Raw genomic sequence first — 22604 nt, forward strand, 5'->3', positions numbered from 1 at the left:
AAATAACAGACTTCCTTTAACAGCATCCTGTATTGCATTTCCCCTTAATTATAATCTGTTTTCACAGAAAAATTTCTATTTAGTGGCCTATTACCAAGTCTTACATGGTATCTTTCTAAAGATATAGTGTAAATTTTCCTTTTGTGCTGAGGAGAAAAAGACTCAACTAGAATGTCTACTGAATTTCATTGGTACCTCCAGAAAGACAGAGCAGTGCAGGGACAGACAAAATGGGGGTGCAATGAACACTTGTGAGATCAAAAGGGGAGGGTGGTCTGAACTGGACCAAGCTGTGGCTGCAGGAAAGCTGCCAGCACCCTGTCCCTGGGTCCCAGGGTGGGATGGGTTCCTCAGATTCTGCTCAAGGGGAATGGCAAAAGCAGAAAAAGGCAGGAAGGGCACAAGCCTTGCCCTCACCTGCTGCCTACCAGGTCCCCTTAAGATGGAATGGCAAAAGCAGACCTTGCCTGAGATATAAATTGGAAGGTGTTGATTCATACCCTGCAGAACCCTTATCCTGTGCTTGAGGTCTGGATGTCTGGGTCCCCTGTGCAAGAGTGACCTTAGGTCTGTGTAGGAAGGGCATGATCTTATCATCTTCCCTGGAAACAAGAAGATAACTTTTGATACTTTGGCCACAGACTGAAAACAGTGCAGAGGAGGGCTTTTGGCCAGCTGGATTACAAGGTGGGTAGTTTATGACAGTCCTGGGAAGGAGAAGTACGTGTGGGTTGAGCTGGGAGATGTCAAGCATCAGGCTCTGAATTTTCCTGGAGCTGGTGGTGGTTGGTCTGGTGTTGTCAGGCAAAGTCTGGCCATGTCTCATGGTCAGAACAACACCTGAAAAGGTCTCAGGCAACCTCCAAGTCTCAAACATGGTGACAACACCAAGTGTGATGGCAGAGCTCTTTCCTTACACCTGTCTGCCTCTGGCCTGGGGCTTTGCTTGTTCTCTGAAACATCCTATTGTTCTCCAAAACATCCTATTGTTAAGGCTCCCTATGCTCCTGATGGGAAAAACAGCCTACTTTATCCTGCCTGCCAGTTAGGCCTCATCTGTGACATGCACTTTTATTTATCCATTCCCATGTTGTTTATCATGCATGGGTTTAAAATGTTATTTAAATCAATCCCTCATAGTGGACTTTTCTGGTGTACTGAGTTCAGTATCTTTGTCTTAATGTTTTCACTCCTATGTTAACAATTTTATATGACAGGCTGATGTAAAGACATATGCTATCCCATAAATTTTAAGTGTGGGCTCATTTGAAAATAGCATAAAGAAATAATAAGGCCATTGGGTTGGTTTTGCTGCTGGAGATGACATTCCACAAGACTGAAATGTCACCACGTTTTTGGTAAGCCTCCAATCAAAGAAAACATTTCTAAAAGAAAAGGAGGGAGACAAGTGAAATAGCTTTGAGGATGAGCTGAGATCCTCCCAGAGAGTGAGAGATCTGTGGTGGAAAATATAAAAGTATTATGTGACTGTGCAAGAAGCTTAGCACCAAGGAGGCAGCTTGACATCACAAGGGAGGACCAACCTCGTTGTAGTCACTGCAAGGCGATAGGGAAGGACAGGCTGTGGAGATCATCGAGTGGGAGGACCACTGGTTTGTGGAGAGCTGGTAGAAAAAGCCTCCGTCAGGGTCTCTGACAACAAAAAACCTTTTAAGATGGAAAAATTTGAGTTTTGCCTTTGGTTAGAACTTGGCTGCTGCTGAAAAGAGATACAAGCAGTGCTGAAGACACTTTTAACTCATTCATCATCTTCATCCTCATGCATACTAGACTACTCTTTAAAGAAAGCACAATCCGCTTCCCACTGAAGAATCACTGAGGAATTTCCATCAACTCCCAGCAGTTGCACTAGCCTTAATTCCTGTGACAGAACAGCCTCTTCAAGTATGTGCCAAGTTAATCTGCACCAGACTACCAAGCACATCTTTCAGTGCACCTTATATAATTGAGGTCACCAAACTTAATACACATGGCCTATTCAGATGCTCCATTCGAATGATGCATCTTAAATACCACATAGCATCTAATTAAGAAGGAAAGTAGGGCAGTTAAAATGTAGACGTGCACTGCAAAAAAATTTCAATCTAACTTGTGACATCTTAGGGTGAAGAAATTAATCACACAACTGCTCAGGGTATGATAAAACCATGCATAATGAAGATAGATCATCAGGCATATTAAATAAACTCCAGTTTCTTCTAATGCCAGGTGGCTGATATCTATTATTCTGCATTAGAACTGGTCAGGGAGGATGTTTTGGTTGATGGTGCATTGAGACAGGACGTGGACCTCCAAGGTTCAGCCTGTGTTCAGTCACATGCTCCCTATGTGGCCTTGGGGAAGCCTACAAATCTACTTCTGCAAATGAGGAATAGCAGCTCAGTGCTCCTTGGAGTGCTCTGAGCCTCAGAGATAACAGGCTGAGGTAACAGACCGCCGGTGAGGGTGCGCAGGACTCAGTCCCCTGCTCTGAAAAAAGGAGAGGTTTTATCTGTGTGTTTGGAAATCACCACCGTGTCAGTTATTTCCTCATTTCATCTTGCAAGTTCCAAAATAAGAATGCTTTAAAGGAACTGAGTGTGAAAAGGGTGAAATATGCTTGTTACTGAAAGTCAGGAAAAGTCCCTCTGTGGACAGTCTCCTGCCTCCACAGATTATTACAGTAGCTGTCAGGCATCAAAAATGGGCTGGGTCCTGTTTTGCTTGTTTTGTAGTGAGTAAAGAAGACACAATTAATTTGCTTTGGTTTTGTTTCTTATTTCTGTCTTTCATTTTCTAATCCCAGAAATAGAAAGGATGTTGGGTTTTTCTGGAGGATTCATTGAAAATCCCAGGTTCTGCATTTACATTTCATTTTTAATCTGTTTTTCATTTGAGAGAAGTGGAGCAGAGCAACTTTAACAGAAGAAAGCATATTTTTTCCTCTGCTCTTAAGAGAATTTGAATGACACTGATGCTAATTAGAAAAAAACAAGCATGAATTTCCAGGTTGCCAGAGTGTGAAGGCCTTGTAGTTTCAGTGCAAACATCCAGGTTGTTTAAAGCTGCACTAAGCTGCGCCTTTGATTCTTTTCAGGTGTTCAACAACACATAACTTTGACCGGGACAGGAGATGGGGACACTGTGCTTTGTTGCCCAGAGACCACTCAGGTAAGGCGAGCCATTGCTGAGTTGCTCCAGATATCTGGCTCCTACTTTGCCACCTGTGGGAAGCAGGCCCAGTGCGTTCAGTTCAACTTTTATTTGTGTACACAGAGCCAGCCTTCACATCAGCTCTTTCCATAATCTCTCTGTGATGCTGCACAACCATAGCATTAGACTGTGGATATCACTCAGTCTTTAATTCACTCTCTGTTGACTAACTCAAAGTCACGGAGAGAAATTATGGTAATGCCAGCATGGAAATCTGAACTTCCACTGGAGCCGAACACAAAGGTGATCGTCTCCTCCCTCATGGCTTGGATGTGCCTTTTCACTTTTCATTCATTTAAGCAGCTGCATTTTCTGTCTGTTTGACCAGTTAGTTTTTTAGAAGGCACAGAAACGTTTGACACCCGGTACAACACAAAGCCATCACTTCCAGCTGTCCTTTCTTGAGATCTCATGGGAAAGGGCAGATCTCAAACCCAGACTTGCTTGAGCTTTGGGCTGTGTCAGAGAAGGTAAGAGGCCAGACGTGTTCATTACAGGAGTCCTGAGGGATAATGAAAGGATTACTTAGCTGAGCAGCTCTGTGGCTTCATGTGGTCACCACACTCCAGTGCTACAATTACCTCATTGCGAAAGTCTGTCTACAAGGGGAAGTCAAGGTCTGTGGCAAAGTCTCCTTTATACATAAAAGTCACTTTAATTGACACACTGGGCGAAAGTTTACCGGGGAATATGCATCCTGTCCTCAGCAGTCCCTCGGTCACTGGCATTTGCTTATCTCTGTCTCCCCGGCTCCATGTTTCATGAGCTGGATGCTGGGGAATCTCATTTTATAAGGTACATACATATCTAATTCTTAATTCTTACAGCCACAGACCAGCTTGAAAAATTGGGTGTTGTGCTGGTTGAATTTGATGCCCTGAGGCTTTTTTTGGATCTGTGTCTAAATGCTGATCATGTTCCTCTTTTTGCCATCTCACTATTTTCAAATGTGACCTGTCTTATTTAGTCTGCGGGATATGACCAATAGCCTTAGATATTCACTTCCCACTTTCAAATGAAGGGCATTTTCCACCATCCCCTTTCAGGGAGTTCTCCGCAGTGTCAGGAGTCTTATTGCCAAGCTGATTGCAATCTACCAGAGCACTTGAAAAGCCAAGTTAGCTGAATCATGCTGACAGTCTAAAATTAAACAGTGCAGAGCATTCCTTTTTAAAACATAACTACTTTAAATTATTTTCCAGCCTGGCTTTAAAACAGATTAACAGTAGATCAGAGGCAAGTGACCTAGCCCCAAAACAAGCAGCAATGTATACGACTGAGTAACGCGTGTCAGACATGAACATAGACTTTCTGGGCAGTACATGCACTTAGTTATTCATGAGTGGCTTCCCAGAGCTTAAAACATTGGTGGCTGTGACATGTGATTGCTTTAATCCACCAGTGAAATACTCACTGTGATGGTGACAACTGGCTCACTCAAGGAGACTCTCCCAGGAGCTGAAAGAGCTCTCCAAGCCTAGTGTTGCGTATCTGGGGGTGCCTTGAGCCACATCTGTCCCTCTGTCTGCACATCACCATTATCCTTCCAGACATCTGTCTGCCTTGCAGGCCTTTTTGGGCTTCTGGCTCATTTTTGCCTGTTACCCACAACAGTCTTGGTTAGGGTGGGTTGGAACAAGAAAGCCACCCTGTCTGCCTGCCAGGGTATCTCTGTCGATGTACCCTAACATCATTGAGGGCTTTTCCTGGCTAATGGTTTTCCCCCAGGAAAAAAAAAAAAGAAGGGTTATATATGTGAGAGAGGAAAGGAAAGAAAAAAATGGATGGGGTAGATGGAAGAGATCACTGCTGGCTGTTGCAAAATAAAAAAAACCCCTTTATTTCTGCAAGCATTTAGAATTTTAAAAAATTAAATAAAAGGTTTTTAGCTGTTATTTTATTTATAAACATAAGTCTACTTAGTTTTTTTTTTAAGCAGCAAGCACTATATTTTGACTTGGGAGATGTTCAATGGACCATTAACCATAGCTTAAAGAGAAAAGGTTTATGGTGAGGTTGGAAGGAAAAGCAACATAATGGATGAAGGAAATTTCAAGCAAAAGGAGGAAAATTTACCTGCTGTGGAGAAAATAAGCAGTCAAACTGAACAATGCTGATTTTTAAAATGTGTGAAATAATACAATTTTTTTTGGAAAAAATCCACTAAAGTATTAAATCTTTGGGTGAATTTTTCTTGAAAAACAACAAAACATGGAATTTCAGGGAGAGAGTATCCTTTGGCCATGAGAGGTTGGTGAGCAGTGTATCCATTGGCATGGAGAAAGAGCTTCTTTAGAGCAAAGGTTGAAGCACAAACTCTCTCCAGGCCAAGAATACCACATGTATGTGACGAGTCATCTTCAAAATGTTGGAGGTGCTTAAAAATCAATGTTAAGCAAGCGTCGGAGTCTTTGATCCAGAAAAACACGTATGCCAAATTCAAGGGAAAGTTTAACCAAGAAGCTTTTAGCTTTAGGGTGATGTGAAGCTTGGGTATGAAGTTTCTGCTGGAGGGAGGTGTTAGTACTGCATACACATGGGCGCGCTGGGCTGTGCATGCTTAGCTCACGTATATGTTCACATATCCATAAATGTGCAATGCCCCTATAGGTGCAACTTCCAGGTCTTGGGCAGTCTGGTAGAACTACTGCTCTGAATGTCTGGAAATCCTGGACAAATGGCCAAAACCCCAGGGAGGCCCAGACATGGAGAAAAAAGTGCCAGACAGTATTTTTAAGATTCCTCTGGACTGATAGGGAAAGAAGAAGTAGAGTGGTGTGGGCTGTGCAGGCAGGAGGAAGAGACATCATCCCAGGAGGAGCTCCAAGGAAGGTGGGTGGCAGAAACAGAAAGTTTTTGTTGGGAAATATGGACAGAAAGGTGAGACAAGGCTACTGCTCATTCAGCAGAGATTTGCAGAGGTGAAGCTGCAGTCAAGATGAGTGCTAGCAAGCATGGAGTGTTTTACCCGTGCCTTAGGTGCCTCAGACAGTGCTGAGAAAGTGTGGACTTGGCACTGCCCAGTTAATGGGTAGTTAATGGTGGGCAGGATTCCCCACTGGGAACTGATATGTGTCCATATGCTTATGAGCAGAAGTTGTTCTTGGACTCCAGGAAAGATACAGAGCAACACAGAACATGCCTGGAAGGTCAGACTGGAGTGGTGGGTGGGATGTTGCGAGGGACAGATTGAGAAAGAAATGAATGGCTGGAAGTCCTTTTTGCAGATTTAACAAGGGTACAAAAAATTTCTTGAGCATTTGTTACAGCAGAAGATGGCTTGGAGATCAAGTAATGGTTTGGATGTGTGGGAATAGGAAATACATGATTTTCCCTTGAGGAAACATTACAGCACTAGAAGTTTCATAACTATCAACAGCAGGAAGAGTAGGAATGTCACTGACTTTACTTGCTTTCCCTTGATGTTATTCTGGATTGAATCTACCAGTGAATACACCCAGACCTGCTATCTGATAGGAATTACATCACTCCCTTCTGAAGTAAATATTTTGATCCATGCAGGGGAATCTCAGATATACACTGCTGTAGCAAGCTTCAGGATGCACCCTTTGTGCTTCACTTCAGCCCTGGTCGTGTGTGCCTGTGCCTCTGTATGTTGCACCCCATGCTCAGGACACACTGTCTAGCTGAAGAAGCACCTGGATTGAGTAACTCTGCAGTTGGCCTAGCAGAGTTTGACTAGCATTAAAAAGGAAAATTTGAATGCAGACAAGCTGTTGGGCCAGCTCTGAAGCAGGTGTAAACATGCTGTTGGTTAACTTCAGGGGAGGTACATCCCTTGGCACTGCCTGAAATCAGAAACACTGCCTGACCGGCAAGACTCTTACTACTTTTGCATTGTACATTGCCAAGTAAAGCTTCTATTTCAGGAGCTGTCCTGGCACATACCTCCTCTTCCATGACATTTTCACATCATTTAGAAAATTCCTTAGTAAATGGAGATAAGCTATACTGGTCCAGTTTTAATCTTTCTTGGCCGGCTTTATTTGGATGTGCTGTGGTTTGCTTTATAATTTCCCCCTTGGTTCCAGCTGCCGTTAGTTTTAGACATATTCCAAAATCCCACAGCAAACTCTTCTGTCGAGGGTTGTCCTTTGTTTAGTTTGAAAGGGATGCCTGATCCGGTGGTGGATGTTGCAATGAGAGCGCTGCGGGGCAGGAAGCCGGGCAGAGGCAGAGCTGCAGCCTTCCTCCCTCCCCAGTGTAAAGGCATAGCTCCATCTTGTGGGCACCTGTCCCATCTTCTTCCTCACCACAGTGCCAGCTCTGGTGACTTCAGATGTGCCAGGACCTACCCCCTTCAGACAACTTAGTCCGGGAGGAGAAGGTTCAGCTCAGTGATTTACCATATAGTTTTTAACAGCTGTTAAAAACTGGATAGCTGTTTTACAGCTGGAAACAAACCCACTGTCAGTTGGTTGGATAAACTTTGTTTTAGGTTAATAGGTGGTATTAAACCCACCATGCATTGAACCAAAAGCATTTATGTATCCAAAGGGACAAAACATGACTTATACCTCATACTTGTTAACAACAACTTCTTATGTGGCCTCTCTAGATCACTGTGCAGACAACCCATGCCAAAACGGAGGGACCTGTTCTCTCACTCATAGCCATAGGATGTACCACTGCACCTGTCCTGAGGAATTCACAGGCGAGGACTGTCAGCTGAGTAAGTATCTTCTTCCACGAGTGTTACAACATGAAATATGAATAGTAAGTAGAGCTCATTAATGTTTGCTTAATGAAAAGGTAGTGCTGTTGTGATGGGAGAGACCACTGCAGCATGAATGTTTGTGTAGGTGGATTTCCAAATGGTTATGACAGACAATCCATTCCTGACAGGACAACAGAAAATAGCTTGACTGTGCAATTATAAATGGAAGTATGCTCTGAGCATGGGAAACACAAAAAGCCTCTTTCCCTTCCTTTGCTGATTTTAAGATTTAAATATCCCTTGCATGTTGGGAAATTACAAGTACCTAGTAGGCAGGGCACAGAGACATGAAAAAGCAGCACAATTTCAGGTGATGCCTTAGCCCTTATGTATATGCACATATTGGGTACAGTGATGCTGTTCTGCTTACAGGGCTTTAGGAGAAAGCCACCTCTGTCTCGAGGTTCCTGGAGCTGCTGCTCTAGTGGCTCAGTGCCTCCACACAATGGAGGCTGGCTAGCTTGAGAAGCACTGTCAACAAACATGGATCTTCTCAACAAGAAAAAAGGGATGAGAAGGGAATGATGGAGATTGTGGTGCTGTTTCTTGCAAGAAATAACATCTGAAAACTTGTGTTGTTTGTAAAACTTCATTTCAGAGAAATGTTTTGACAACAGTCTCTATGAATTCTTTGATGAGGGTGCGAGCTGGTCAAGAGTCCAACAAGGAGTAGTGGAGCAGTGCATGTGTGTGAACGGCCAGAGCGAGTGTGGGCGTGTTGAACACAAAAGTAAGGCACTATTTTGTATCACAGCTGTAGGTCAGCATGGAGGGGGGATAAAGGACAGTGAGGGTATTGAAGCCTGAGTGGTGTTACACACCCTTTCTGTGAGCTGCCCTTGCAGCTCATGTACCCTCTCTAAAAGACAATATTTATCTTTTCAAGTGTGAACAGTTATACTGACCCAGGAAATCCCTTCATCCTTATTTGAGGAAGCAATTATTTGCATTATGTTGAACTTTAGGGACACACTTTAGTGTTTTCCTTTGGAGGGATGAAACCCTGATTTGCAGCATGTAAGAATATGCAACAGGTTATATAGCAGAGTGGTAAAATTTCTTCTCCAAAACTATAATCTGCCTGAGAGGCACACCCTGCACACCGATAATCACTTTGTATTGCTATTTCACCTCTGTGTTTCTTCCCAAGCCCATCCCATTCTTGAATTGCCAGCATGTAAACTTTACCCATCTCCATTATCCCACAAGGCCTGCACTGGCCCCAGAGTCCCCATGATTTTTGGCCCATTCCTTTTGGGGGTGATGCTTATGTTATGAAGCCTCCTCCTTGTTTTGGGGCTGCCAGGAACGCAACACCCTGGCCAGCCAGCACAGGACATACACTTTGGGTTATCACCTATCTGATGAAGCCAGCACAGCACCTTTCATTTGGAAGGAAAGATGTTGAGAAGAAAACCATGCCTCACCTATACACGTGCTCTGGTATGGCTATTCTGTTACTCAGTCTGGCTAACTTTTACCCTGCCTGGATTCACAAGTAAGTCACAGTACAAATAAGTTTCATAAAAGTCCTTTGAAATACTTAGGTGCTTTTATTCCCACCTTATGTAACTGGAAACTAAATTATGGAGAGTCAGTGGCTTTCTAGGACATTGGGAGTCCAAGGGGGAGTTGGGAAATTTGATAGTACTTCCCAATCACAGATCTTAAATATGTAACTGAGCTCCCTACTGCATATGTTATTATAAATTCTAATAGAGCTCAGTGGCAAGACTGGAACTGGCAGAACCCTCCACAGAGAAAGAAGTGTTAATACCATCACCACTAGTAATAATAATCACCACCCCCATTTTAGCTATTTGTTGATAATGTCTTTCAATAGCTGATATTATCTAATAGCAGTGAAAACAATGAGACAGACCTTAGTGGGCAGAAATCAGTTGAATTTCCTTTAATTTATCACAAGTGTAGGTCTGAGATAAGCAAAACAGAAAAACTTCCCTCAAATGCATATGCTCAGGGGAGATGTACTAGATTAAGTTAAAACGGACTGATTCTTTTGAATAATTTGTACCTTTGGTTTGATCTTTTGTTGTGTTTTCTTGTAGGTTGTATTCATGCTTCTTGCATGAATGGTGGAGAGTGCAAGATGGTTGCCTCCACTGGGCAAATAGTATGTGATTGCAAAGAAAATTATGCAGGAAAGTATTGCAATATTGGTAAGTATAACAACCTACAGGCAGATGGAAATTAGGAGTTTTCATCTGGGTGTGAACCTGGTGGGTTTGGCTCTGTGTTGTATTCTGTATTTGAGGACATTTCTTGTAACAACTGAAGAGTAACACAGAACAAATGTTTAATGCATTTCTCCAGTGTAAAACATAACACACAGTTCACCACTGAGACTCTGATTCTAAAAATATTTTTTCATGTCCTTTAATTTATAGAAAATAAAACACAGAAATTTTAATCCAACTACACATGCCTATAAAATAAGTGCATGCTTCCATTTTGCAGAATCAGTCACAGAGTTGTACTCTAGAGCTACTCTCTCCCTACAGATCCATGCATCCCCTCATAAAGCAGGGATTTACGTCTGACAAAATCTAGCAGCCATTCTTTGGTAGCACTAAATTACTGTGGGACAAAGAAAATGCACACCCTTTGGGTTACCTTAGACTTTAATAGCACATTTAGCCCAGTACAGCTTACACAAACCCCCTTACTTTCTCTGGTGGGTCAGGGCAGAGCAATCTGCTTTTTGGTACCTTTGTGTTAGCCTTGTTTTTCATTTTAGATGCTACATAGTTTTTGATACAACTTTCATCCAGAAAACATTTATCCCTACAGGGGTTAAATCTGCTTGTAAGGCTTGCTTGCGTGCTAAATCTTCAAGTTATGTCAGTGTTTACTTTTTAAATACAGCGGCTTTTAGGCATAAATTATAATAGACCTTCAGTAACACCAGCCTGTGACCCAATCAATTCCACTGTCTGTGTCTTTCTGAGTGCATAAATCCCGTGGCTCATCAAAATTGAGGACATGACTCCCAGTAGTTCTGGTGGGCACTTTCTTGATCCGAATAGGTGGTGGGGTAAAAAAACATGTTAATGAACACTGCAATTGATACCTGGCATTCTTTTTTTTTTTACTTTGATAGTTAACAAATGGTGTAGCTAACTATTCCAGCTGGGAAAAAAAATCCATTTGGGAGATCAGCAGTACAGCTGGAATACCAAATAGCAGGAGTGAATAGGCAAATTGGACGGTGTATGATCTGGTCCTGAACATTCACTCACCAGGTACCGGATGAATCATGAGAAATAATTTTGTGACTCTTTTAAGTCCTTCATAAGGAGCATTTTTTTAGCTGTATTGTTTCATCCTTTAGTTACCCTGGGGAGATTGTCCCAGGCTTTGGAAATGCTGCTGGATGGATCTGGGTGAGGGGCTGTACAGCGCACGTGTGACCTGGAGCTCGGGGCAGGGCTGCACTCTGCTCATTTTCACATGAAACTGCTTTTCCAACTCCTGTTTTGTTATCAGCTTCCCCTGCCCGCAGCAGCAATGGTGCACAGAGACATCTACCCAGCAGGGCCTGGATCATAAATATCAGGATGGCAGTGTTATATCTGTAATACTGGTTTCTGTCTGACTAGCTTAGAACAAGAAATAAGCAGGTGCTCTTTGATTACTTGAAAATAATAAAGCAAACATTTGGTTTGCTAAACAAGTGGCTTTGGATGCTTACAATCCATCTGCGTTCAGCTGCCTAACACCCCCACACAGAATGGGAACTGAAGGATTGTGTTTATGTGTCAGGACCTTGCAAAGAGTCTTAAAAAAGAAAAAACTCTTTGTCAAGATGTAGTCATTCTAAATTAATGCAAATAAATGAGTCTTCAGGTCTATAGACCTGGTATTATCACCACACTAGGGCAATGTCATTCTGATGAAAGCGCTACAGGCTTTTATTCTCCAAGCACTCAGAACTGATTTTTAAATATTTGTTGGATTAATTTTTTCTTTGACCCTTCAGTTTGATGCTGCGAACAGAAATGATTTTTTTCTTTGTTTCCTTTTTACTGTCTTGTATAGTTTCCCTCGTGTGACAGGAAGTAATTGTGAGGTTACCCTTTACTGAGAATAGCTGGTGGCTAGAATGCTTGATTCAGAGAAAGTGTTACAGTATTTCCTCTCCAAAGTGTACTTTATTCTGAATTATCAGTTATAGAGGCAACCTTAAAGCCAGAGTGTGATGCAAAAATGTCTTCTTATATTTCCTTTTTTTTTTTTTTTAAGCAGAATTTAAGGTCAATTTAATAAACAGTAAGTCTCCCAGACTCTTATTGAGCTGTGATGTGTTTTAGGTATCTCTGATGTCCTCTGCCCTTGACGTACACAAAGAATAACCAGCCTTCATATGTTTCTAATGGAAAACCAGCTAATTTATCTTAATAGTATACTCAACAAATATTAATAAATGAAGTAGCATCCTTCATCCATCAGATCACAAGCCTAAGTACTACTGTGACTCATTGGCACAGTAGCCTGAGGAGCAAAACCAGCAGGAAAATACTGAGAAACACTTCTCTTGGTTGAGGATTTACTTAGCAGATGCTTGGACCATCATATTTGTCAGACCTTAACTTGTTTCCACTAATTTGTCTAAACTCTTTAGTACTCCTTTATGCTTTTCCCTTTTGCAACATTCCATGTCAAGAAGTTCCAGAATTTAAATAGATGTGGTGAAAATAAGTTTTTTCTGTTGTTAACAAAAAACCTACTGCCTGGTAATTTTATTCTTCCCCTTTGAACAGTGAGTACCAGAATAATCATAACTTTTGTGATTTTAAAGATACCTATTTATCTGTCCATTACTTTTTGGACTACAGTGTCCCTGTCAGTACTCAAAACTCATCTTTTCTCTAATCTTAAAATTATCTTGCAAACCATCATTATATATGTACGTGTCTGTGTGTATATATATATATATATATGTATATATATTGCTAGGCCATTATCATAAATGACCATTTAGCTACTGGAAAAATATGAGCTGACTTAAAAAAAAAATTGAGAGGTGATAAAAGTAACAGGGGAGATATCCATAACAAAGGAGATTGATACACAAAAGACTGTTTCTAATATAGATTTCTATTCTTTGTGGTAATACATTGTTTTCTTCCTAAAGAAGAAACTTTCAGTACTAAAAAAGAACTGCCATTTTAAAAAGTGTTCTGAGACAGTTTATAGGCATAAGATTTCAGTGGAGTTTAATTTTGAAGGAAATTAGATACATCACCAACAAATCTCTCCCAAACAGATGCTGTTTAAAATTGTTCAAGGACCTATGTTTAATTAAGTTAAATTCATAATAATTGCCCTTAAATATGCACCTATTTTCAGAAATAAGGATTTTCTGCTAAAAGAATGCTGCATCCTCTTTGAAAACAGCTCTTGCTGAGACAGCTCTGAATCTAGGTTCTAGGTGAAGATTCAGAATCAGTTGTCCAACCATGAGTAGCAGTGATTGTCTCATTGAACAGAGGAAGTTATAAAAAGGGCCCAAATCCATCCACTTTAGGAGTGGTAAATGTGGGCAAGAAGTGAAACCTTAAAAGATGCGAGTGGAATATTTTATCTCTAGCCCAGGCTGGCATAGGGAATGGAGAGCGAATTTATTTGGTAGATTAGTAACTTCAGAAATATTTAGCTTCACTAGGTGATAACTGATGACAAGCAGTTAAAACATGTAATTGTAAAATTACTTAGACATTTTGTGTTTCTTTGAACAGATAGGAGCCATGGTGGAGATGCTGGATGAACACAAAGGGACACACAGCTAAAGAGAGTTGTCTGGCCAGAGGACAGATAATTAATTCTAATATGCATTTATGGAGAAGTTAAAGGGGGTTGAATGGTAAAGGAAGGTGATGTAGAATTTTTTTTCAGGGGGTTAGTGCCTTTAGATTTCTGTGGTTGAAACCCCACCATTGCATTCACACTATTTGCTTTAGCTGATAATATGTGAGTAGAAAATAATATATATTTTGCCAGATTTCCATGTAAAAGCACTTCCTTTTTCTTACCACTGCTTTGTTACTGTTGGCTGGGTGTTGGTTGTTAGTAAATTTGGGGTACTTATTTGTATTTTAAATTTATTCTTGATTTATTGGAGGATATGTTAATAGGGTGTCTTTATTCTGTTTACTTAGTCACCAAGTCTTTTCCTGAAACATTTGTTCACTGTGGTTGTGGGTTGCAGTAGGTTTGAGTGTACTGGGAGGACTGCACAGTGGATTGTATGTTTTGAGTTTTCTTTGGATTAAGGTTTAGGTAGCCATAATGGTTTTGATAATATTTTGGTCATGACAAAATGTGAAGTTGGTGACCGTATTTTTGAAAACACTGTTTTCTAGTGTTTGGGGTATTTTCCTCATTAGGCTGTGGATAATGGAATTAGATGGGTACCATAGCTTTAAAGAAAGTATGAGTTGGAATGCTAATTGTGGAGGGCTTCTTGTTATGTAAGGAGATGTGGTGTATGTCAGAAGTAGGTTGAGGATTTTAGAAAAGGAAGATGACAGAATAGCTGAATATATAATTACATACAGGAAAAAAAAACCTTCTTGGCCACATATTTAGGGGTTAAACTGGGGGAGTTTGAGGTAATAGAATTAGCAGAAATGACAGCAAACCCACCTTTTTAGTGGTTCTTTTACTGAAATAGGGTGTTTGCAGTTTTCTACTAAAAAAGGTACTTTAGTAAAGTAAATTCAGCTCTGGAGGCTGAAAGGAAAGTTTTAAATCTTTTTCTTCTGAAGAAGATAGAAGATAATGAATTTTAACATTCTGGTTTATATTTACCTTCCACTAGAATGCTTTTGGATTAGTGTTTAATTTTTTACTTTCTAGAAACACGGGGGGAAATAGGGTGGAGCATAATTACAAGGTCAGTTGGCTGACAAGGATAAATGGGTGTTCAACCAGTCAGTCAGTCCCCCACTGAACTTGGACAAGTAGGTCTGTAAGTAAGACTTGAAGAGGATTTCTAAGTGGGGCTGAGAAAACGCTTGTTGCTTGCACATATGAAGCACTGGGCTTAGTAATGAAACTAGGTCAAAAAAGAATAAAGTTATTATTTTTCTATGGTTGTGGAAAAATAGATGGAACAGCAGATAAAAAAGCAACATTATGTATTAATATGTCTTGGAGAGATGATTATTTTATTTGCAGAGGACAAGTTTTGTAGGTCCCCATGGAATTTGAATGAGGGGAAGGCATGGGTTAATAATGCAAGGATAATGACGAGGAAGCCTAGGGCACCACTGCAGAAATAGTAATGGTGGGTTGGATTTTTATCAGATTTTTGAATTATTAAAAAAAAATTCAAACAATGCTGGAGTTATGTGGATAAAAACAATGCTCAGTAGACTGTTGCCTGCAATGATCAATGATAGAGGGCGTTGGAAGATGAAGAATTGGGTGAACGTGGCATTGTCCGCTAAGTCTCCACCTCTGATTGATTACACTGAGGCAGTGCCACTGTAGGGGATGGTGAACAGGAGACCAGAGACAGCTGTGGCTTTGCAAAACAACTATTCAGTGTCTTTTATGGACGTGGCAGATGTGAGCAATAATAGTGAGAGGCTCTTCTGATCTCCCAGCATTTTTATAACTTCAGGGCCATAATAAAGCTTTTGGCTAATATAGAGAAAAACAAAAATGAAGAAGGAAGTACTGTTTGCATGGAGGTTATGGATTAGTCATTCAAATTTGTAACCTTGTCAAATTTGGGCTAGAGAGGAGAGCTAATGAGCTATGCTCGTAGCAGCATGGCATACAGCAAGGATTACCTCTGTAAGGATTGAGAGATAAGGCAAATACCAAAGAGTAGGAAAAAATTTCTCCACTCAGAGATAGGAGTAGGTTCAAGATCCACAGAGGACTTCTTTATTTTTACGTACGCATGAATTTTCCATATGCTGGTGGGCACTAAGCTTTCTGTGTTTTGCTCTGTATTCCTGCAGTATTGCCTTTTTAGATGACAAGTCTTTGTTGTAATCCTAGTATAAACTAATATGATTAATATTGGCTAATATGAAACAGCTGCTTAGTTCTTACTCTTGTGAGAGTGCCTGACTCGGCAGCAGTGTTACTGGGTGCTGGTTAATTGAGAGCCATAAAGGTATTTTTAATGCTATTTTTGATTCATTTGAGATGTGACAGTGGTTTCCGTTCATTTTGTTTTATAGAGGGCACATCTCTTGAAGTGTGAGGGGACTGATATCACTTAATCCATGCAATCTGTTTTCCTGTGTAATTGTCAGTTAGGAAGGTGGTTGAAGGGAAGATGTGGAAGATTGGATGCAGCTCATCCTTGTATTACTGTATTGTTTGTCTCTCCCCTCCCCTGCTTTCTCCCCTCAGCCCACTCTGGATGCTTTGGGGGCTCAAGAGACCCCCATCTCCCATTACTGTCTCTCTAGAGAGCAGCTGCTCATCTGCTATCAGTAATTGCTATACAGTCTGTTTCTTTTCCTGTCCAGAGAATTATTTTGCCCCATACTCTAAACACATCAGGACCTACAGGTATATTAAAAAAAATTAAATCTTTCACTATGAATTAGGCACTCAGATACTCTTGAAAATCCTGGTAGTCTGTGCAACTGTCAAAGTAATATAGCACTGATATTGGCTCGTTGTTGCTGGAGTTTCTTTCCCCTAGCTCTTGACAACGTATTTCCTAAATACACTGCTCCTATTAGCTTTATATAGCTACCTATTGGATTGCATTTATGACTCTGTAAATCATAACTATTGTACTAGAATTGAATATAATAAATGGAAAAATGAAATGGGAAAAGAGCCAGTCCTTTCTCTTATCTAGGATATTACTTTTCTAAGCTATAAGAAAATACTGGCAGAGTTTATAGATTTCTGGATTTAAACTTTTATATTAAAGAAATTCAACTTTTTCAGAAGGTAGCTTTGTACATTAGCTTTCATAACAGACATAAATCTCTTCAATTTTACCTCAGATGATCTAAGCATTTGCAAGTATGAAGGTACAAAGATACTTTGAAGAAGAAATATATTAAAAAGTAAGTCTAGTTTCAGTAAATGGAGTGTGCCATCCTTGTGTCAGGATGCAACTTAAAGAGATTTTTTTGTGCTTGTAAATCACTTTGTTTACACAGTCTTGAATCCATCCTTGTTTTACAAGGTAATTTTCTGTTAGATTTAATTGATTACAAAAAAATGCCAAATTTTCCACCTTTCTGCCTAGCTTTTATCTCAGACAGATTGTTTGTGTCATAATCAGGCTGCAGTTTCAGCAGGGATCCATTCCAGTGTTAGATGCTGTAAGTCCTGAAGTTTTACTGCTATTTCAGCAGGGATCCATTCCAGTGTTAGATGCTGTAAGTCCTGAAGTTTTACTGCTATTCGACAAACCAGAAAGTGGCACAGCTATTTGAATAATTTTTTATAAATATGTACAATCTGTTGTTCATAATCCCTAACAGAAATACTGAAATCTAGGTAAATATTATAAATGTATGATTGAGTTATATTGAAATAGAGATATATAGCTTCCCTTAAATTTCACTTGTGGTATGTGTTCATTCATTTTTAAACTCTGAAAGATGCAGCAGGTGCTGTTACTCCTAACATTCACAAACAGGCAGGAAAATGTGAAGCAATTTTCTTCAAGCCAGGAACAGTCCAGTCCTGGTGCTGCTGCACTGCAATCCTCTCCCCCATGTCATCAGACTTCACATTTTCATGATTAAGGGTGAAAAAAATGGCAACTAGTTTCTTCAGTGGAGCCTGGTACCCGCTCAGGTGCCTTCCTAGATATTTACAGAGATTTTCAGTGGCATAGGGATGCACTGGAAGATAACCCAAATCTTCCTTTGGAACCATTGCTAGGTTAATGTGAATGTCTTTCAAAGCTCTCTGTATGGTGTTTGTTTCATTTAGCACAGAAATATTTGCCTTACTGCTTTCAGAACACCTGGCAGGGTGCGTGTGTTTGTTGCATTTCAGTGCATTATTTGATGAAATGAGATGCCTGCAAGAGCAATCTCCATGAATACTGGAGACTCCTTTCTGTCACACATTTATTGCCAGCCCAGAGTAGTGGTTGTCTGCATGTGCAGCAGGGGAAGTGCAGCTCCCTGAAATCAAAGGCTTTCACACCTTTCATCTCTGAGGGGATCTCACAGCTACCCAGGGAAGGAGATCAGGGAACTTCTGGCTGAATGAAGAAAACACAAACCCTTCTGCAGGCATCCGATGAGCCTGAGCTCATGTAGAAAGGAAATTTGGCTTTTACCCTTGGAAAGCATGGCTTGAAGAGCAACATATCCTGTAATGCTGAGGCCATGAAAGCAGTACATTTAGCAGAGGCATAAAATGTCATTGTTCATTGCTGTTCATCTTGAGGAAACAGCATGAAGCTGAGTCACGGGAGGTTTAGGTTGGCTATGTCCTTTTCCTCTTCCCTCCTCCCTGTTCCTGCCATCAGCTTATATAGAGCAATACAAAAAATTAATCTAATATTGTATTTAATAAAAAAATTACATGTTGGTCAGGGATAAATCAAAGCATTGCTGAATGAAATGGTTACTTTAAACCATCCTGTCCCAGAATTAGAACCATTGAGGGAAAAACATATTTTTATAAATAGAATTAAACAGTTTATGTGTGTCTGTAAGAAAGATACATTCAAAGCTCAAAAACATCAGGAAAATTGATGATGAGGTGTTTTGGGGAAAAGAAAATGTGAAAGATTCATTGATTTCTGCAGAGAGACTTTCAAAAGAAACTCCTAAAAATGTTCAGGTATGTAACTACAGGAACTGAAACAAGATCTGGGGACAAAAAGTCTTGCGAAATGCTCTCAGGAAGTTAGCAATTAGAACTGCTTGGATAACTACTATTTCAGGTTGCTGTTAATTTGAAGACCCAAAACTGGTTTTTTTTTAAAATTAAAAGGCAAAGATTTGTTATGACTTGCTTATAAAATATAAAATCTTAACACAAATTGAATGTTGTATATGAGATATTGAAATACCTTGGATTTTAAAAATGAAATGCAGCAAGAAATTGTTTCTAGTTTTAAATTTTAATAATATTTTTTTCTGAAAAGAAACAAACGGGTGATAGTGGCATAGGTCTGCAGAGTAAGTTGAATCTGCATTTGCATCAAAACTTTCATAATCTGAAAGTTTAGGCCACTACTCTTAGCAGTGCTTGGTGGTAGTACAGGGAAGTGAATGAATAAGAAAAGCCCACATTACATCTTCCATTACTTTCTTCCACATAAGAAAATAAATATGTTTCAGAGTTATGAGACATGTGGAAGCTATATGGATTTGGGACTGAACAATTCCCAGCCAGAGCAATCCATTAAGAACTGCTGAAAGCAGACCACCTACACACTGTTTCTGACAAAGAGGGCAAAAGAGAGTTTTTCAGTGCTGTAATAGTTCAAAGAAAGAGAATTAGAGGCAAAAGATCTATATGACTGCAATAATTGCAGAGATTTTCTTTTTGAAAACTGCTTGTTCTGAATTATAGGTGATAAAATGTATAATGCTTTGCGTATACTTCTCATGGCCTTAGTGGGTACCATGGTGCTGCTGTCAGGTAGAGCTTTCTGGAGAGGAGCACAGACCAGTGGAAAGCTACTAACCAAACTGTTTTACCTCAAAAGTTTCTCCACAAGATAGGAGATTAACTCACGTTATGCCTGTGTCCAAAATACTCCATATAAAACCAAAAAGAAGCAAAAAACTTCTTGAGAGGTATTACTGTTCCCCTCAACAAGTGCAAGATGTAATCTAAACTTCTTAGCTACAGAAGGAGAATGTGAGGGATGATTTAGAAAGGAGCCAAATTCTTCCAGTTAAAATATGCTGGCAGCTTTAGCAATGACTGGCAGACCTGATGAAAGAGAGATGCATTGGATTTTAAGCCTGACAAGGATAAACACAACTTGTAAACACCATCTGCAAGATGTCCAAACCATTGGTATTGCAGAATATGGCCCTGGGTCTGTACTGAAATGGAATCTCTTGTTTCATTCTCATAAAAGTAGTCACTCTAAATTGTTTCTGAATGCAGTAAATACAGTACAAGTAAGCACAGCACCTTGCACTTCCCTGGATAAATGAAAAAATTTCGCATACAGCATGATGGTGGTATTTTCACAAAACTGTTTCAGGCAAACAAAGCAGTGTAACTTGCAACTTGCTCAGAAAATGGCAGGTTTGCCAAGACGTGGTTACTCTTGCTAACAATACAAATGATAGGCAAATTATTTTCTGTGAGGTCCTAGATTACAGTTGCTAAAATATGAGTTTGATTTAATGTTATATTCGTAGTCATTAAATAAAGGGAATTTGATTCAGGTTGCAGGTGGGAGAAAATATGGTCTCAGCATGTCAGAAGTGTCTGCCAGGCCAAGCTAGAAAGTGGATTTTGCTAAGTGTTTGTGTGCTAAAAAACTGATGTTCTTCCACCAAACTTCTTGACCTTTGTCTCCCAAATTTACGCCATATGCTTGCTTGTGGTTTTGGGATCTGTCACTACACTGATGACTTGGAAGGGTAATTAACAGCAGCAGTTCAGTGCTGTGGTTCATTATTTCAGTGCTGGTTATAAGCCCTGGTTCATGTGTCACCTCAATCTGTCAAAATAAACAGATCTTTGGCAATAGCTGTCTGCACTGTGTGGTGTGATGGATCATCCTCAGCGGGTGTTTTTCAACAGTTGGTCAATATTGTGATGCTATATCTTTAAGTATGTCTATAAGTTTAGAAGAAGATTCCACCAGTCTTGTGACATGTCAAGGACATGTCACGTTGACATGGCTGGGACAAGAAACCCTCTGAGGCTTGGTAACAATTAATCCTCTTTGTGCATTAGATGGTTTTGTGTTTCCTTTGGAATACTCCTAGCTGTGTTTTGAGGTGTAGGCTTTCTGCTCAGTGTAGCTATTTGTATACAAATGCATCTCCATATGTTTTTCAGCCATAATGCTGGTATGTGCTGTTGATAGATCTTGGCAGCTGAGTACACAGGTCATAGAATATGTATGTGTCAGACCTATCTGAAGAAATAGCCCATATGCAGGTGACAAAGATGGGGTTTCGAATAAGAAAATTCAACCTGCTAGTTAGAATTTTGCAAAATTGATGTGTCTGAAAGATGTAGTTACATATTTGTAATATGCATGGGTATAGTATATATATATGGGTACACATGAGGCCATTAAAAGAAGTATTTTCAAAAATCAGGCCTTTGAAGCACTTGCAGGGTAGGATTGTTTTCAGTACTTTACAACACATGTATCTCTGTTTGAGCTGGTTGCCTTAAGCACCCTGTATTTTCAATGGAGATTCAGTTTGGACAAGAGTGTATGGGATCCACATCATCTTTAAAAAGTTACCTCAAACAGGCTGGATCGGTTTGGCACTAGAAATCTCTGTTTCTCTTAATTAAATAAAAAGGGAGCCTCCAGAGATGAGCTCAGTTGTGTCTAAAATTAGACCAGAGGAATCCCAGCCATATTGCTGACTTTGCTGCAGATTGCTGATTGAAATCTTCCATACACAGTACAAACTTTAGGTCTAATTTTCTGCTGTTCTGTCTCTTGAGTAGTTACTTGCTCATATGTAAAAGGAGGTTAACTTACTACTAATTTTAAGCAGAGGTTTTTCTTCTTGGGTTCCTTTTTTCTTTATTAAAAAAATCCTCATTTGATGCATTCAGGTCCTGTGCAAGATGAAAGGCACTACAGAGTTGGGCCCTCTGGCTCTCATTTGGGACCTCAGCTGTGAAGTGAGTATTTAACATGCAATTAGCATTGATTCCTGACCAGTCTCTTTCTCTGCCAGTCCCGAGCCAACGGTGCTACACTGGCAATGGCACAGATTACAGAGGTACAGCCAAGACAACCATTTCTGGACACAGCTGCTTGCCTTGGAATTCAGACCTGCTTTACCAAGAGCTTCATGTCGACAGCATTGGGAAAGCAGTACAGCTTGGCTTGGGGCCATTCCCTTACTGCAGGTGAGGAAAGTTCTTGTTTGTCCTGTATTTGTACATCAGAAATGGATGTATTGTGGAAACAAGAAAGGCCAGGGATCTCAAAGCAGCTGTTACCCCTGCCACAGAAAAGCTAGACTGACTTTAGTAGTCAGTCAGCCTGACAAGAGGGATTGAACAGAAGACAAGATCTGGTAGATAGGCTAAATCAATAGCTGGCTCTCCTGAGGGAAGCTCAGGCACAAAATTATGTTGGAACTTCCAGGTCCTTTTTTTCCCCTGGGTAATGTTTTTTTATTTTTCAAATGAGACCATAATGCAAGACTTTTGAAATTGTTCATAAATGACAACCCAAAAGGAGAAATCAATGCAGCAGCTAAATTGAAATGGCTAAATTTAATTTCTTATTCCTTGCTTGTGAAAGACATATCATAAAGAAATATTTTCAAAAGAGAAAAGGTATTTGAAAATGAAAAATCAAAGCACTATATTTAAATAAGGTTGAAATGGGATGTCAAATTTATTTCTTGGATTTCTTACAAAGGAAAACTATTGCCAAACAAGATTTCAGTGTTTCAATTTTGATTGCACCATATAGCAATAAACTACATTTCTGCTGAAGTTTTCTGTT

General features: G+C 40.1%; 1 protein-coding gene across 3 annotated transcripts in view; it reads left to right on the plus strand.

The window, feature by feature from the left end:
- Window positions 1-22604, plus strand: part of HGFAC (HGF activator) — a 41531-nt gene that overhangs the window by 6262 nt on the left and 12665 nt on the right. For 2 of the 3 annotated variants that reach the window (XM_032109786.1, XM_032109788.1), the window contains 5 exons: window positions 3098-3171; window positions 7793-7906; window positions 8550-8681; window positions 10021-10131; window positions 21823-21997. In XM_032109786.1, the coding sequence (XP_031965677.1) occupies window positions 3098-3171; window positions 7793-7906; window positions 8550-8681; window positions 10021-10131; window positions 21823-21997 (606 nt within the window). The remainder of the gene's footprint in view (window positions 1-3097; window positions 3172-7792; window positions 7907-8549; window positions 8682-10020; window positions 10132-21822; window positions 21998-22604) is intronic. The other variant, XM_032109787.1, reaches the window with a different exon arrangement.

Source organism: Corvus moneduloides, chromosome 5 (genome assembly GCF_009650955.1).
Source record: "Corvus moneduloides isolate bCorMon1 chromosome 5, bCorMon1.pri, whole genome shotgun sequence".
Classification (NCBI taxonomy): domain Eukaryota; kingdom Metazoa; phylum Chordata; class Aves; order Passeriformes; family Corvidae; genus Corvus; species Corvus moneduloides.